The sequence below is a fragment of the Capsicum annuum genome, chromosome 5, assembly GCF_002878395.1.
Source record: "Capsicum annuum cultivar UCD-10X-F1 chromosome 5, UCD10Xv1.1, whole genome shotgun sequence".
Taxonomy (NCBI): domain Eukaryota; kingdom Viridiplantae; phylum Streptophyta; class Magnoliopsida; order Solanales; family Solanaceae; genus Capsicum; species Capsicum annuum.
The window spans coordinates 217377380-217394817 of record NC_061115.1 but is presented as its reverse complement, the minus strand read 5'-3'; the positions used below and the strand labels follow the sequence as shown (position 1 = coordinate 217394817).

Genomic DNA, 17438 nt, shown 5'->3' with positions numbered 1-17438 from the left:
TGGAATCACTTGTGAATGTGTATTGCTTGGGAACATTGGTGCTTGAGAGGTGGATTCCGATCTTGTATCTTCGTAAGGGTGCGGTGTTGCTATTGTAAGTCTAAGGGGTCCTTAGATTTAATACATCTTTGGATTCTTAACCTTGTAATAGTGTATGTCACACTTTCTATCTTTACATTTCATGTCTTAGTTTGTGATGTCTAGTGAACTCGGGTGTTCTTGTTGAGTCTTGTCATGTTGTAACGTTGGATTGTTGTTATCCTAGTTTTGTTCTTCTTATCATAATGTTGTTTATCTCTAGTTTTGTTAGTCATTTTCACCTTGTTTCTTCTTGTTGTTGGAGCCGAGAATTGTGTTTGTGTTGCTCTCTGATTTTCCTTTGTTTGTGGACTGTTTTTGGCTTGCTTTTTTGATACGTTCCAAGTTGTTCTTGTATCAATCGTGCAGGCCAAACACCATGTGAAACTCCACACATAATTGACAGTCGTCTTTGGACTTTTTTAATGCAAAAGATTTGCTTCAAAAAAGGGAAACATCGACAATTTCTTAAATTTATCAGTAAATTAATCTTAATACACTCAAATTATGACATGTTTCTAATTTAACATATAAACAAGTGTTTTTATTTGACACTTTCAACTCAAGTATTAAAAAAAATTTCATGTATGATCTCAATGATCCAAGTTAACTACATATAAAATGCAGTGTCAATTGAAACAAACGATACTAAAACGTAAAATGTGCAATTTAAATTATTCCAGATGGAAGAATGAAATTGATTATAAATTTGATTTATTAACGGATCAAATCTCTAATTATCACTATGTTTTATCTTCTAACCAACTAATGACTTTATTTAATATTTGTTTAACACTATGATTTATTTGCTATTATGAAAAATCACAATTTTTACTTTCTTTTTATCTCAATAGTTGTTTTAATCTAAATCTGATTTTGACAAAAGAGTATTAACATAAATTACGCTTTAATAAGAAGTAGAATTAATATGAATAAAAAATAAAATTTAGAATAAAAAAACATACCTTAAATTCACTTATAATCGATACCTTGTTATTAAAACAAAGTTTTATCTGCGTGTTTCACATAAATCTTTCTTCATCTGCACAAACATATTAAAGAATCAATCAATAACAATTTATTTATGAAGGCAAATACAAATAATAAAAGATTATGAAAAAATCATCTTAGAAGTTAAAGGATCTTCATTTTTGTTGAAGCCTAATTTAAAGCAACAATAAAAAAAAATTAAACTTATTTTGAAGGTAAATTTAAACAAACAAATAAAAAAAGGCATCAAATATAGAAGCTTAAAACCCTAGACGAACTTATTTGCAATCAAAACAAAGAGTTGAAAAAGGTAAAAAAAATAAAAAAATTAATGTGATTCTTTACATATATTATTTTAGGACTGTTAATTTATTTTCATATATTTTAGGATTCATATATTTTATGTAGTTTAGGATTCTTGAGAAAATTAAAGGAAAGGTGTTTTTAAGTCTTGAATAAAGGATTGGTGTCATTGACCAATTTAAAGAACTTGGTCAAACATAATTAAAAAACTTGATTAGGTTAATTGTGGACTTGATTAATATTTTCTAAATTTTTTAATCTTTTCAAAAATACAAATTAACCCACACCCACAAAACTTCCCTCCCTCTGCAAATCAATCTCTCTCTCTCTTCTTTCTTTCTCTCGATAGTTTCTCTCTCTAACTTCTCCCAACCAACAACTTTTCAAATTTCTCCCTTCAATCTTGTGCAACTTCAACCTCTGGTAACAAATAGTTTTGAGTTCTTGCCCGTTTCTTTTTTACTTTCAACCGTCAGTCGACGTGACAACATTCTCCGGCGACAACAACTTCGAGTTCTTCATCATTTCTTTTGATTTTCACAAGTAAAAAATGAGGGATTTTAAGTTATGACGAAAATGAGGAACTTGATTTGTTGGTGTTTGTTATTATTTTATGTTTTTTGTTATTTTTTTAATGTTGTTATTTTTTAGTTGAATTTCGCATATGGATGTATCTGCTACTGCTGTTTTTTAATAATGGATAAAACATGTAACGTAAATCCAACAGATGAGTATTTGTTGCAGCATATATGACTAATCTGTTGCACATATTAGTAATCTGTTGCAACATATATGACTAATATGTTGCGCGGATTAGTAATCTGTTGCAACATATATGACTAATCTGTTGAACAGATTAGTAATATGTTGCAATATATATGACTAATCTGTTGCAACATATATGACTAATCTGTTGCAACATATAGAACTAATTTGTTACAAAAAATGAGTAATCTGTTGCAATATTTATGATTAATCTGTTGCAACATATATGACTAATTTGTTGCAACATATATGACTAATTTATTGCAACAAATGAGTAATCTATTGCAACATATATGACTAATCTGTTGCAACAGATTACTCGTCTGTTGGATTCATTTTATAGTGTTGTAATATGAATCCAACATATGGGTCATCTATTGTAACAGATTAGTCATATACTGCAACAGATTACTCACTTGTTGCAATAGATGACTCATATATTGGATTCATATTGCAAGTTCTATCCATTGTAGTAGTAGTAGATACACCAATAAGAAATTCAACAAAAATTATAATTTTACTTACAAAATAAGCTATGAAGTAATGTTCAAGTGATATACGATTTTTTTTTTAAAATTTCAATACGGGCACAATGAATAAGTAAAACATATGAAAAATTTTATAAAACAGGCAAAGAAGACAAAAATAATATACCATACATCAAATGCAAAAGGATCAAGGGGACAAACATTTGAGTTCTCCTAAAAATGTTTAAGTTTCCTAATATTTTAATTGCTTTCTAATAGTTGACCCATCTATTACAACAGATTTTCTATCTGTTTGATAATTTCCAACAGATGAATCATCTGATGCAACATGCTAGTCATCTGTTGATTCAAATTAAGCAATTATTAGTAATAACTAAATTGATTTAACTAAAATTAAAGACGTCTCTATGACAATGGGACAAACATTCGTGTTCTCCTAAAAATATTTGAGTTCCCTAGTATTTTAATTATTTTCCAACAAATTATCTATTTGTTGCAATAAGTTAGTCATCTATTACAACAGATGTTTATAACATGTTAGTCATTTGTTTATTCAAATTAAAAAATTATTAATAATTACTAAATTAATCAAATTAAAATTGAAGACAAGTCTTTAATACAAGACCTTAGACAAGGGGACAAATGTTTGAGTTCTCCTAAAAACATTTGAGCTTTAGTATTTTAAATTGCTTTTCAGCATATATCGAACTGGGAACCAAAATGAGTCACGGAATTAAAAAAGTGACCAAAATAGGCCACCTATTTAAAAAGTTACCAAAATAGGCTAAACGTAATAATTTATTATGTTTTCTACTTTTTCTTAATGGTCAACTAACGGAGTTGACTTTAACAAAAACGTAAGAATTTCTTACGTTTTATAAAAAAAAAATATAAAACGTAAGAATTTCTTACATTTTACACGATAACTGGGGAAAAAAATATAATGAATTTTCAAATCAATTAAAAAGGTACTAAAAAAAAAGAGTTGTTCAACGTAAAAAAAATTACGTTCTTAACTTTTTTATAGCAGTCGTCCCCCACCCACAATTTCTTTTTTCATAAATGTCCCATCACTTCTACTTTTTCCTCTTTTTACATATGATAATTATGAATTTTTTATTAGTTAAATTTATTTATATTTTAGATGTAGTTCAAATAATTTTATTTTTCTAATAAATTTTTACGTTTTACATAAAAAAAATTAAAAAAAGAAGTATCAAATAACTCATTAACTTAACAATTTTCTTATATTTATTCTATATCAAAAAATAATCACTTCTATCCTTAATTATTCGATTTCTCTTTAAAAAAATTATACTTTTGAGTTTTCCTCTACTCCAAAATAGTGAAATGTTGAATTATCGTCGATCAAATATGCTACTATACAAGAATTATATTTTTTTAGGAGTGTTCCTAAAAAATATATTTTCTTATATTAATTTAGGAGTGTTCCTAAATTAAATTGTGATTTTTTACTCCATTAATTATAATATGAAATGTATTTGTGCATGTGAGTCTCCTCAATATCCTAATTGAAACACTAATCGAAAACTACAATGAATCACTACCCGAAAAAATTAATTTCATATTTTTAACACACCAAAAAAATATAATTCTTGTATATAGTAGCATATTTGATCGACGATAATTCAACATTTCACTATTTTGGAGTAGAGGAAAACTCAAAAGTATAATTTTTTTTGAGAGAAATCGGATAATTAAGGATAAAAGTGATTATTTTTTTTATATAGAATAAATATAAGAAAATTGTTAAGTTAATGAGGTGATTGATACTTCTATTTTTTAAATTTTTTATGTAAAACATAAAAATTTATTAGATAGAGGAAAAAATAAATTATTTGAACTACATGTAAAATATAAATAAATTTAACTAATCAAAAAATTAATAATTATCATATGTAAAAAGAGGAAAAAGTAGAAGTGATTGGACATTTGTAGAAAAAGAAATTGTGGGTGGGGGACCACTGCTATAAAAAGTTAAGAACGTAACTTTTTTTTATGTTGAACAACTCATTTTTTAGTATCTTTTTAATTGATTTAATAAGTCACTGCATTTTTTTCCTCGATCATTGTATAAAACGTAAGAAATTCTTACGTTTTATAAAAAAATGTAACTTTTTTTTATGTTGAACAACTCATTTTTTAGTATCTTTTTAATTGATTTGATAAGTCACTGCATTTTTTTCCTCGATCATTGTATAAAATGTAAGAAATTCTTACATTTTATATTTTTTTATAAAACGTAAGAATTTTTTACGTTTTACAAAAAAAAATGTAAAACGTAAAAAATTCTTAAATTTTTGTAAAAGTCAACTCCGTTAGTTGATCGTTAAGAAAAAAATAGAAGACGTAATAAATTATTACGTTTACCTATTTTGGTAAATTTTTAAATAGGTGACCTATTTTGGTCACTTTTTAAATTCTGTGGCTCATTTTGGTTCTGAGTTCACATATATCTTGTCTATTGAATAATTTTCAATAGATGAGTCATATGTTGTAACAATTTAGTCATCTGTTGCAACAGATATCTGTATTTGTTGGATAATATTCAATAGATGATTTAGCTATTTCAACAGGTTAGTCATCTGTTGCAGCAGATGTCTATATATGTTTGGTCATTTTCAACAAATGTCTTAACTGTTTGGCCTTTTACAACAGATTACTCATCTATTACAACACGTTAATTGAAATCATAATTGAACTTATCAATTCATCCTTAATTTTATTTAAATCAATGTTGTTATTACTAATAATGTCTTAATTTGAATCATTTTAAATAAAATTGGTCAATTAAAACTTTACTCAGGATGAATACACTTAGATGATCATTTAATTACTATGAGATTAATTGAAATCGTAATTAAATTATCAATTCATATTTAATATTAGTTAAATAAATTTAATTATTACTAATAATTACTTAAATTTAAATTATTTTAAATCAAATTGGTCAATTGATCATTTTACTTAAGACGAAACACTTAGTTAATCATGTAATTACTATAAAATTAATAATGTAATTACTATAAAATAATTAGAACCCCACGTGACCCCACCTACCCAGGCAAGGATGATATATTGATATACGGAAACCATTTTGAAAAGGAAGGAGCTTCATCTTCTTCACAGTGAAGATATACAACAGATCTCAATTTTTTTCTTTTCGACTCCAAAAAATCAAACCTCTCATCACCATTAACATACACGTACACACATCACCCATATTTTTCCATGGATTAACACCATACGCATACACATAAACAAAATCAAGCACATACTCGAAGATCGACAACCCGCACAGTAAAGAGAAGCAAGTTATGGAGGGTGTTTGACGGAATTTCGGTGAGAAACCCGGTTTCTATTCAAGTTTTCCTGGCGACCTCGGTGCCAGAGTCAGCTTCAATCGATTGTTGTCCGAATCAGTCTCCTAAACCCCAAAGTTTCTTTTTTTTTTCCTTCGATTCCTGAACGATATCTCGTTGGAATCTGACTATTTTAGTTTTCTTGGTCACCGTCTGCTCATCAGAGATCAATTTCTGTAGGTTTTTCGGGTTCGATTGGATTTACAGAGCTTTCAGGTTTGACTGTCTTTGCGATTCATTTTCGAAATCAGGTTTTGGATCCCTCAGTTTTCATTCCTATTTTTGGGTTTAGCTTTTCGTCCATCTCGACCAGTTTTTGGGTTTCAAAGTCCTTGATATCAAAGTTGGGATTCATCACTATTGAGGTTCTGTTCCGAGTTCTGAAGTCCGGGCCTTCTTAAATGTTATTATCCACGAAATTGACTATCGAAAGGTCCGATCCTACTCTTTTCCTCTTCAATTTTATTGTTTACTATGTTTCGATGTTTGGATTACGCTTTGGGTGTTGTTTGATACTTGTTGGTGATGAATGCATGTTGTTTTGATTGGTGATAGGTTGTTATTTTGATATTGACTTGTTGTTTAATGTCGTTGAAAAGTGATTGTGGGTCGTTGAAATAGAAATGGTGAATTTGGATTGATTAAAGACTTTTGGTTTAATTTGGTTTAAATATAAATATGGTTAAAATGGACTTGGGGGCGAGAATTAAAATTTGATATAATTGTTGATTTGGATTAGTTGATTTCATGGTGTGTTTAACGTGAAACGAGTGCTGATTGAACTTGGTAGTATCGTGATACGCAGTTTGGTTTAGGCAAAGGTAGGTTGGGTAGGCAAGATGTAAGACTTGTGATTGTTGAATGGTGAAATGTTCGTGGAATGGTTTTGATTTATACATTGACATCTATTGTATTAATTTGGCCGGGGAATGCCCCGAAGTATCTGTATATATTTATTCACCGGGGAATGCCCCGAAGTACCTTGTACTTGGAAGACGTTCGTGGTAAAGGCCCGAGGCATCAGGTGAAGCGGTAGAGCGTAGTCTAGAGTAGACTAGATTTATATTTCCGCATTATTTATTTTTGGACTGTATAATTGGACTGGACTTTACATTTCGGATTGTTTTGTTTTGTTTGATTATTTTGCATGCTTTTGTGTGGTTTATACATTTCGTAATGCCAAAATAGTTGATACACTCTACAAAGCGACCGTGGTTGAACCACGGGATCGAGGGGTGCCTAACACCTTCCCCTCGATCAACAGAATTTCTTAGCGGGAGTCTCTGTTCGCAAACCAGTTTAAGAGTCAAATGGTTTCGAAAAGGATTTTCCAAAGTTGACTTGGCACACCGGATTATGCCAAGTGGCGACTCTGAATAAAAAATGCAACTAATCCTTTTCCCAAATAAATTTTCATTTCTTGTCACTTAAGTAATAAAGCCCTTTTGAACTTTAAAGTATACATTTTTTTTGGAGTACACGTAAAAAAGGGGTGTGACAGCTTCTGGCGACTCCACTGGGGAGCAAATGAAAAGTTTTCAAAATTCGAGCTATTTTTGGAGTCGTATCGGCTTTGTTTGGCATTACAAGTGTATAAGCTTGTTTTGTGATTTTGTTTTGTGTTATTGTTTTCACTTTTGTGTGTTTTTCGTGCTCTTTGTTTATAGTATTTATCCTATGTGTTACCGCTTTTATATCTGTCATCATGAGTCCACCCCCCGGCCTTCTTTCTGCAACAAGTTCGTAGTATAAGTGTTGTACACAACCTCTAGTTGAGTCACCCTTATTTAAGGGGGAAGCCGTCGGTGTTATGGAGTAGGTGGAAAGCAAAGCAGCCACTATCGACCATACGCTCCCCCAAACAGCCTTATTAGTGAACCACAACGTAGGTCAGCCTTTAGGTCATGCTTATGTGCATCATACAAAGACCTAGCGGGACCCATTTGGCCCTTTGTAGGAGACACCCCTTTAAAGCATCCCCACATGCTAACTGCTGCATTTTTAAGGGTAACATGGTCATTTGACGGACTGATTTTTGAAAAAAAGAAATAAAAATTGTTAGGAATAAGGCGCGTAGGCAAAAACGAAAAAATAAAAATAAAAATAAAAATAAAAGTCGAAAGGAATAAAAAAAAAAAGAGGAATGTCGTAGTTTATTTTAGAATTCGTTATGACTTTTTTTTTTCACAATTCAAAAACTCAAAAAGATTTTTTTTTACGTTTTGTAAAGTACCGTAAATTCAAAAAGAAAAAAAAAAGAAGAGAAAAAGTTTTGTTTGCCTTTTCTACTTATTTGTCAAAAAAAAAACAAAAAAAAAATCCAAAAGTTTTTTTTCGTTTGTTTTTGGTAGTGTTTTTTTTCCTTCATAATTGGTGGTGTTAGTCTTAGCTGAAAATCTAAAAGTTTTTTTCGTTTGTTTTTGGTAGTGTCTCCTAAGTTAGGATCAATTTATTAGTTAATCGTTAATTATCCAATCTGGATGAACTACGCATACCTGATTCCCTTCCCTTGGGTTGGGATACGTAGGCAACCCTCGGTGGGTCCAGTAATTTTTTGTGTCGGCCTTTGTCTTAATATTAGCCTAGGTCTCTCGCCCCATAATCTAGATTTGTTTGCCAAGTAGACTGATTTCGCTCAGTACTTCTGTTCGGCAAATTGGAGTTATGGATGTGGTCTGTCCCATCGACATATGTTTGCGTCAAAAATCCCAAGGTTTGGGAATCTTCTACTCCTGTCGAATTTTTGAGATAACGTCTTATGTGTTATTACAGGATGGATTTGTCCACCAAGTCTAGAGTTCTGATGGTTGTCATGGTGCCCAAAAAGCTAATCAAATGGTGGGAAATGTTTAACTATGTTGAACAGCAGAAACTGGTTAAAATATTAGGTGATCTTACAGAACTTCTGCATGTTACCCCTCGTCCAGATTTAATAGAGGCTTTGTTGACCTTTTGGGATCCAAGTAGTTTGGTGCTCAGGTTTGGGGAATGTGAAATGACTCCTACTTTGGCAGAAATATCCGGTTTGTTGCATTTGCCCTATATCGAGAAGGATATGATCCGAGCACGAAATCATACTGGCGTGAGACTTTTGCAGTCTTGTGGTTTAAAAAGTAAGGGTATCCGTTTGGGTTGTTTAAGTGACTCGTGGGTTTCCTTAGAATTTTTTTTCGCAAGATTCGGGCCCTCGGAAGGTTTTGATTGCTTTTGGGATGAATTTCATGTGACTAAAGAGAAGTGGGAGAGAAAGCGTCTTGAAGTCTTCACCCTCGCTTTGTTAGGTACTTTAGTGTTTCTATTAGAAGAAAGACGTATTAATACCCGTTTGCAATCTGTGGTAATGGCCCTATTTCATAAGGATCAAAACGACAAAGGCATTAATCAAAAGGACAGGTTCACTCTCATACCCGTGATCTTAACAGAAATATATAAGGCTTTAACCGAAGTGAAGGGGGGAAGGAGATTTTTTTAGGGCAGTAACCTGATATTACAGTTATGGATGATGGAGCATTTACATGCGCCTTCTTTAGTTAGATCAGATGTATTAGATCGTTGTATTCCCAATCGAGTGAAAGCAATGGACTCCAGGTTGCGTTTGGATAAATTCTCGCTACCCGTGGGATTCGAGGCTTGGATTGAATTTCTTGAATCAAGAACCGGGGATAACATTTTGTGGACTTATCTGTGGTTTCAACCAAAGATAATCTTGTTGGGTTGTCAGACGCAGCTCCCTTTAGTTATGTTAGGGCTCAATTGCACTAGACCATACAGTCCTTCTAGGGTAATGCGCCAGTTGGGTAGACTGTAGGACGTGCCACCAGCAATGGATCTTCTGAAGGATGTTGAGTACTTCAAGGACCAAGCATTAGGTGAGAGCAAGTATGAGTAGTTGTGGAAGCATGCAACAAAGCTGGGTGTGGACACACTCAAAGAAAGTTTGGATAATCCGGGGTACACTCAGTGATATGAGGTCTGGCTTCAATCTATCCCTCGGGGTATCAGTCAACCCTTACCAGCGCAGCTTAGAGAGAGAATACACGAAGAATGCATAGTAGACGATCATCAGGATGAAAGTGTAGGGTCCAAAGTGGAAACACTGAGGGTTCAGCTAGCAGATTTGTTCAATACAGTAGAAAGGTGTCAGAATAATCTTTCTAAGTGCACTCCTCATGAAGCAGGAATACGGGCCCAAATCTTCTTCCCCGGTATCAGGGTGTCTTTACAGGATATGCTACAAAGCTTAAATGGGAGAAAGAGAACTTCAGAGGCAGGTCCATATCAGCCAGGCTTATCACGCAGAGCACTAGTCTGAAAGAGCATTTCTTATCTTTATTCAGTTTGAGTCTTTTATATGTCTGTCATTGTAGGGTGGTGTCTGCTTTAAGTCAAAGTCAAGTTGTTTTTGGTATTAGAGTCTTTATTAGTAATTTCACCTATGTCATATTAGGGGTCTATAATGTTGTTTCGTATTTGTTGTTTAGTTTTAAAGTGGCCCCAAACTTCTATACATTTTTGTTGTTTTATTTCTTCAAAATGTTATGATGTTACGTCTTTTCTTTGTTTGTTTATTTTCGTTTTCGAAAAAAAAAATGGGCAATGTTTATGCACATGCTGCCCGAACTACGCAAGATCTGATTCATGTACAACATGATACATAGGCAACCTACTTTTGGGTTCGATCTAATCATTTTGTTTCATTTTTTTCATTATTTTTCCTCTTTTAAAGAAAAACAAAAGCCATAAAGAATGATAAAATAAAGGTAGATAACGAGAAAAAAGAAAAGAACAGAGATGGATACGAAAAAATAATAATAATAAGGAGCGTAGAAGATAAAAAAAAATAAGTGTAGACAAAAATCAGGATGATGTTAAAGTGACCTCGCTACCCTCAAAAGCTGGTAGAAATGAACATGAATTTAGGACAATTTTACCAATGTGATTCCCATGCTTGTTGTGTGCCCTAATCCTAACGGATGTCGTATTTGATGAGCATGTTCTTTCAGATAACAGTGGTAGGTTTGCTCTGGCTAGTCACCCATACTTCACTAGATCCAAAGCAAAGCTCGCTATGGCTAGCAGGGAGATTGAAAATTCGCTCATTGACCTGGATCAGGATCACAGGGAAGAAAGTTCTGAACACAATGATGAGGCAGTAAGGCTCAGACAACAATTGATAGATTTACACCGGGCATTGGCCAGCGAAATGCCTCCTCCTCTGCTTCCTGAAGGTCTTGGGAATATCTCTAACTGCCCACCGCTCTCTCAGGCGCAATTCTCTGCTCCTACTGAGTCACCTGAGCACGCGCCAGGTTTCACTCCGCGACATTATTATCCTGGCAGTTCTGGTGTGCCCTTGGCAGCTCCCCAATCAAGACCAGCTGCTCAGCCAACGCCACCAATCACACCGGTATTCGTGGCTCCGCCACCACATGAAACTCCCATATACGTTGCGCGTCCCACAATGAAGTTTCCCAGGTCTGCCAGTGAGCCAGTACTGAAGGTTTCAGATGGTCAGTATTATGCCCCGGAGTCTACTTTGCAAATGAATGAACCGTATGGGTACACTCAGCCGCCTGCATTTCCATTTGATATGGAGAAACCTGTTTAGAACAAGTTATGAGGAATTTGCAAGGAATCGGAGATTATAGGAGTGTTTCCTATAAAGATCTTTGCATGTTCCCAGATATCAACCTTCCCCCCGGTTTTAAGATGCCTAAGTTCGAGAAGTATGCAGGACACAGCGATCCCGTGGCACACTTAAGACGTTATTGCAACCAGTTGAGGGCTGCAGGAGGAAAGGAAGAACTGCTCATGGCCTTCTTTGGCGAGAATCTTTCTGATCTCACCTCAGAATGGTTTATCGATCGAGATATCGATAAATGGAACAGCTGGGATGATATAACTTCTGAATTTGTTCAACATTTTTAGTATAACATTGACCTGATTCCGAACAAAAAATCCTTGGTCAACATAAAGAAAAAGAGCACTGAAAGTTTTAGGGAATACGCTATAAGGTGGCATGAATAGGCCGCCAGGGTAAAGCCTTCAATGAAAGAAAGTAAGTTGGTAGAAGTTTTCATTCAAGCGCAGGATGAGACTTATTTTCAACATTTACTTTCGGCAATGGGAAAGTCTTTTATGGAAGTCCTCAAAATGGGGGAGATGATAGAGGACAGAATTAAGACCGGCCGAATAGTGAGTTTTGCCGCATTAAAAGCCACCAAACAAGCGATTCAAGGTCGATCTGGCACATTTGGAGGTAAAAAAAAAGAAAGAGGACGTGGCGACTGTTGTAGCTGGAACCCATTCCTATCCCAAAAGACCACCTCGCCCCTATCCCCAATCCCAAGCCCAAGTCTACGCCCAAGCTCCATATATTCCTCCCCACCATTACTACCCTCCACAAAACCCTTTATATTCTATTCCGCCACCCCCATACCCAGTATATAGTGCACAGCCATATGCCCAAACCCCTTCTTACCCGCAATGGCACGCACAAGCTCCACAAAATCTCCCATTCGCTCCACCAAATTACCAAAACCCCTCCAGACCCATTTTTCAGCCTAGGACTGAGTATAAGAAGGAGAAGGCGGTAAAAAATCAATTCACACCTCTTGGGGAGTCATATGCTAGCTTGTTTGATAGGTTGAGAAAGTTAAAGGTTTTAAGCCCAATTCAAGAAAGACTTTCAAATCCACCACCGAGGAATCTCGATTATTCTTTAAGGTGTGCGTACTGTTCTGATATGCCAAGACATGATATCGAGAAATGCTGGCATTTAAAGAGAGCTGTCTAAGATTTAATTAACACAAATCAGATGCTGGTCCAGGCCCCAGAGGGTTCAAACATTAACCAGAATCCGCTGCCAACCCATGCTGAAGCCAATATGTTAGCATTGATATATGATGGGAAAGAGTCTTCGAGGGGTTATAAGCCTATTGTCAAGATACGGACCACTAAGGAAAAATTGGTGAATATAGCGGAGTCTTTGAAAGCAATGTCATTAAGCCGAGAAAATATGAGAGAAGATAAAGCCCTAGAAAGCATAAAGAAGCCCTTGATCACAGTACAAGGCACCAGAAGGTATGTTGATTTAAGCCAGGATAAACCTAAGTTGACAGTGGTGGGAGCTCTGAGTCAGCCCATCTTGACGGTGAAAGGAGCACTGGCAGCGCCTATTATCCTTAAACCGGTGACCCAACCTTCGATAGTTGATACGAAAAGGGTTCCCTGAAATTATGGGCAGACTGTGTGACCTATCACGAGAAAGAAGTTGTGGAAGATGTAGATAAGGTAGGGGGTTTGACTAGGTCAGGAAGATGCTTCATGCCTGAAAGCTTAAGAAAGTCCAAGCCAACGGTGAATGGACCGTCATCTATCAAAAAGCCTATCAATGAAGAAGAAGCCGAAGAATTTTTGAAAAAGATGAAATTGCCAGAGTATTCAATATTAGACCAGTTGAAGAAAACCTCTGCTCAAATTTCCCTTTTATCTTTGCTGCTGCACTCCAAGGATCATCGTGATGTTTTACTGAAGATATTAAATGAAGCATATATTCCAAGGGAGATTACAATCAACCATCTTGAGAAAATGGTTGGAAAAATCTTTGAGGTCAATCGGATCAGCTTTTCTGACAATGAATTGCCTGTTGAAGGTACAGGGCATAATCGGGGCCTTTATATTACAGTGAAGTGTGAAGATTTCTATGTTACTCATGTTATGATTGATGGATGTTCAGGTGCAAATATTTGCCCTGTTTCTACTTTGCAAAAGTTAAATATTGGTGCTGACGGGATCAAGCCCAACAATGTATGTGTTAGGGCTTTCTATGGTGCAAAATCAAATTCCATTGGTGAAATAGAACTAATGTTGACCATAGGGCTTGTTGAGTTCGCCATAGAGTTTCAAGTATTGAATGTTGAATCCTCTTACAATCTGTTGTTGGGAAGGCCGTGGATCCACAAGGCCAAGGCGGCTGCGTCTACGCTGCACCAGATGATTAAGTTCGAGCATGACAGGCAAGAAGTAGTTATTCATGGTGAAGGAGATTTGTCAACCTACGAAGATTCTCCCTTGTCTCTTATTGAAGCAAATAACGTAGAAGAGATATTCGTTTATCAAATTTTCGATACAGTGCCAGTGAATCGTATCTTTGAATGGAAGGCTATACCGGGATCGCAATTGTCCTCTGCTTCTATCATGATGGTGAGTGAACTTTGGAAACACGGATTTGAGCCAGGAAAGGGTTTGGGAGCGTCTCTGCACGGTATAGTTCATCCCATATGTCCGAGTGAGAACGTGGGTACGTTTAGTCTGGGATTTGAGCCCACAGCTGAAGATCTGAAGAAAGCCAAGGGAAGGAATAAAGAAATATGGTCACTCCCTCACCTAATGCCACTACTCAGTGAATCATTTGTTAAGAGCGGTGTCACGAAGCATGTGGAATTTGAGGTTGAATCGGTTGATGACTTCCAGAACCTTTGTATTGAAGTTAATATGGTTGAAGCAGGAGAAGGTACTAGTATGGCAGACGTGCAATTCATAGGTCCAGCTGTCCGGCTCAATAATTGGGAAGTCACTCCTCTCCCCGTCAGGAGGGAGTTTTGGTAGTTTATTTTGTTTTTCTTTTTGTTTATCCGAGTTATTTCAGGGTTGTAATTCGGATTTTAGTTTGTTTATGTTATGTTGGCATCTATGTTTAAACCCTTCTATCTTTTATGAAATGCAATATCCCTTTTGTCTCGTGTCTAATATATTTTGTTTTTCTTTTCTTACACAGTTCTCTTTATGCTGATTCTAATGACATGACATGCATGCAGAATTTTTAGCCTGATCTTAAAATCCAAACTAATCAAGATGCAATGAAGCAGGATGGGGGATATGATGAAGAAAAAGCACTAGAAGAAATAGGCAAAGAGTTGGAACAGTTTGAAGACAAACCGAATCCTAATTTGAATGAGACTGAGCCAATAAATCTAGGGGATCAAGAAGATGTTAGGGAAACTAAAATTAGTGTAAATGATTTGCCACAGCTAAAAATTAAAATGATTCAAGCATTAATGGATTATAAGGACGTTTTCCCATGGTTTTATGATGATATGCCTGGTTTAAGCACTGAATTAGTGGCTCACAAATTGCCAACTGATCCCGCATTCCCTCCGGTCAAACAGAAGTTGAGGAAGTTTAAAACAGATGTAAGTATTAAAATTAAAGAGGAAATCATGAAACAACTTAAAGCCAAAGTAATTCGAGTAGCTCGCTATCCCATGTGGTTATCCAATATTGTTTCTGTACCAAAGAAAGATGGCAAAATTCGAGTGTGTGTTGATTACCGTGATTTGAATAGAGCAAGTCCGAAAGATGATTTTCCACTCCCCAACATCCACATTTTGTTGGACAACTGTGCTAAACACGAGGTTGCCTCTTTTGTGGATTGCTATGACAGATATCACCAGATTATTATAGATGATGAAGATGCAGAGAAGACATCTTTTATCACACCATGGGGAACTTATTGTTATCGAGTGATGCCGTTCGGCTTGAAGAATGCTGGAGCAACGTACATGAGAGCCATGACCACTATGTTTCATGATATGATGCATAAGGAGATTGAGGTCTACGTAGATGATGTGATTATTAAATCAAAAAGTCAGGCCGACCATGTTAAAGATTTAAGAAAGTTCTTTGAAAGGTTTTGCAGGTATAATCTGAAACTCAACCCGGCAAAATATATATTTGGAGTTTCGTCTGGAAAGCTGTTGGGGTTTGTAGTCAGCCGTTGGGGAATTGAATTGGATCCCTCAAAAATCAAAGCCATTCAGGATTTGCCCCTGCCCAAGAATAGAACGGAGGTGATGAGTTTGCTTGGTAGACTGAACTATATTAGCAGGTTTATTGCTCAACTCACAACCACTTGTGAGCCCATATTCAAGTTGCTGAAAAAGAGTGCTGCGGTAAAATGGACTGAAGAATGTCAGGAAGCGTTGGATCAAATCAAAATATATTTGTCAAATCCGCCCGTGCTGGTACCCCCAGAGCCTGGTAGGCCTTTGATCTTATATTTGTCAATCATGGACAATTCTTTTGGTTGTGTCCTGGGTTAACATGATGTCACAGGAAAAAAGGAGCAGGCTATTTATTATCTTAGCAAGAAGTTCACCACTTATGAGGCTAGGTATACTCTTCTTCAAAAGATGTGTTGTGCCCTAACTTGGGTAGCACAGAAGTTAAAGCATTATCTCTCATCCTATATTACTTATCTCATCTCCCGCATGGATTCTTTGAAGTATATCTTTCAGAAGCCTATGCCAACGGGTCGATTGGCAAAGTGGCAAATATTGCTTACCGAGTTCGACATTTTATATGTGACTCAAACCACCATGAAAGGCCAAGCCTTGGCAGATCATCTTGCTGAGAATCCCATCGATGAAGAGTACGAGCCATTAAAGACATATTTTCCTGACGAAGAAGTGCCGTGTGTCGATGAAGTCATTATAGATGTTGATCCAGGTTGGAGGTTATTTTTTGATGGAGCTATCAATATGAAAGGAGTCGGAATAGGCACGGTTCTTATCTCTGAATCGGGGCAACATTTCCAGTAACAGTACAACTTTGATTCTACTGTACTAACAATATGGCAGAGTATGAAGCCTGCATTCTCAGTTTGAGGTTAGCTATTGATATGGGAGTCCAGGAATTATTGGTGTTGGGAGATTCGGATTTGCTCGTCCATCAAATTCAAGGCGATTGGGAGATGCAAGATTTGAGGCTCATCCCGTATCGATAATGCTTGCAGGAGCTATGTCAATGGTTTGTGTTTGTAAAATTTAGGCATATTCCAAGGATTCACAATGAAATTGCTGATGCTTTAGCCACTCTGTCTTCAATGCTCCAACATCCTGATAAAGCCTACATTGATCCAGTGCATATACAGAGTCGTGATCAGCATGCTTACTGTAATGCGGTTGAAGAAGAGCTCGATGGAGAACCTTGGTTCTTGGATATCAAGCGGTACATTCAGTCAGGAGAATACCCAGCATATGCCACCAACGATCAAAAGAGGACTATTAGGCGTTTGGCTAGTGGATTTTTCTTAAGCGGGGGAATCTTGTATAAGAGGACCCCAGATCTGGGACTTTTAAGGTGTGTAGATGCAAAAGAAGCCTCGGCAATCATGGTTGAAATACACTCTGGAGTATGCGGGTCGCATATGAATGATCATGTCTTGTCAAAGAAGATTCTTCGAGCAGGTTATTACTTGCTTACTATGGAAAGGGATTCTATTCAATTTGTTAGAAAGTGTCATCAATGTCAGGTACATGGTGATCTGATACGTTCTCCTCCTGTTGAGTTGCATGCAATGGCCGCTCCATGGCTGTTTCGTGGCTTAGGGAATGGATGTGATTGGACCGATTGAGCCGAAGGCATCAAA

The 17438-nt window shown here is 35.8% G+C and overlaps 1 protein-coding gene across 1 annotated transcript; it reads left to right on the top strand.

Moving 5' to 3' along the window:
- The first annotated feature begins 5721 nt into the window (after positions 1 to 5721).
- On the top strand, positions 5722 to 10541 carry LOC124898797. The gene is made up of 3 exons (XM_047412785.1): positions 5722 to 5987; positions 6188 to 6440; positions 8780 to 10541. The coding sequence occupies exons 2-3, from the start codon at positions 6409 to 6411 to the stop codon at positions 9477 to 9479; spliced, it is 732 nt and encodes a 243-aa protein (XP_047268741.1). The 5' UTR covers positions 5722 to 5987; positions 6188 to 6408; the 3' UTR covers positions 9480 to 10541.
- Positions 10542 to 17438: the final 6897 nt, after the last annotated feature.

Excerpts from the sequence above, each read along its gene's own strand:
- LOC124898797 (XM_047412785.1), top strand. The coding sequence starts at position 6,409 with ATGTTATTATCCACGAAATTGACTATCGAAAG. Across the intron at positions 6,441-8,779 it reads ACGAAATTGACTATCGAAAG|GATGGATTTGTCCACCAAGT; the intron begins GTCCGATCCTAC and ends GTGTTATTACAG.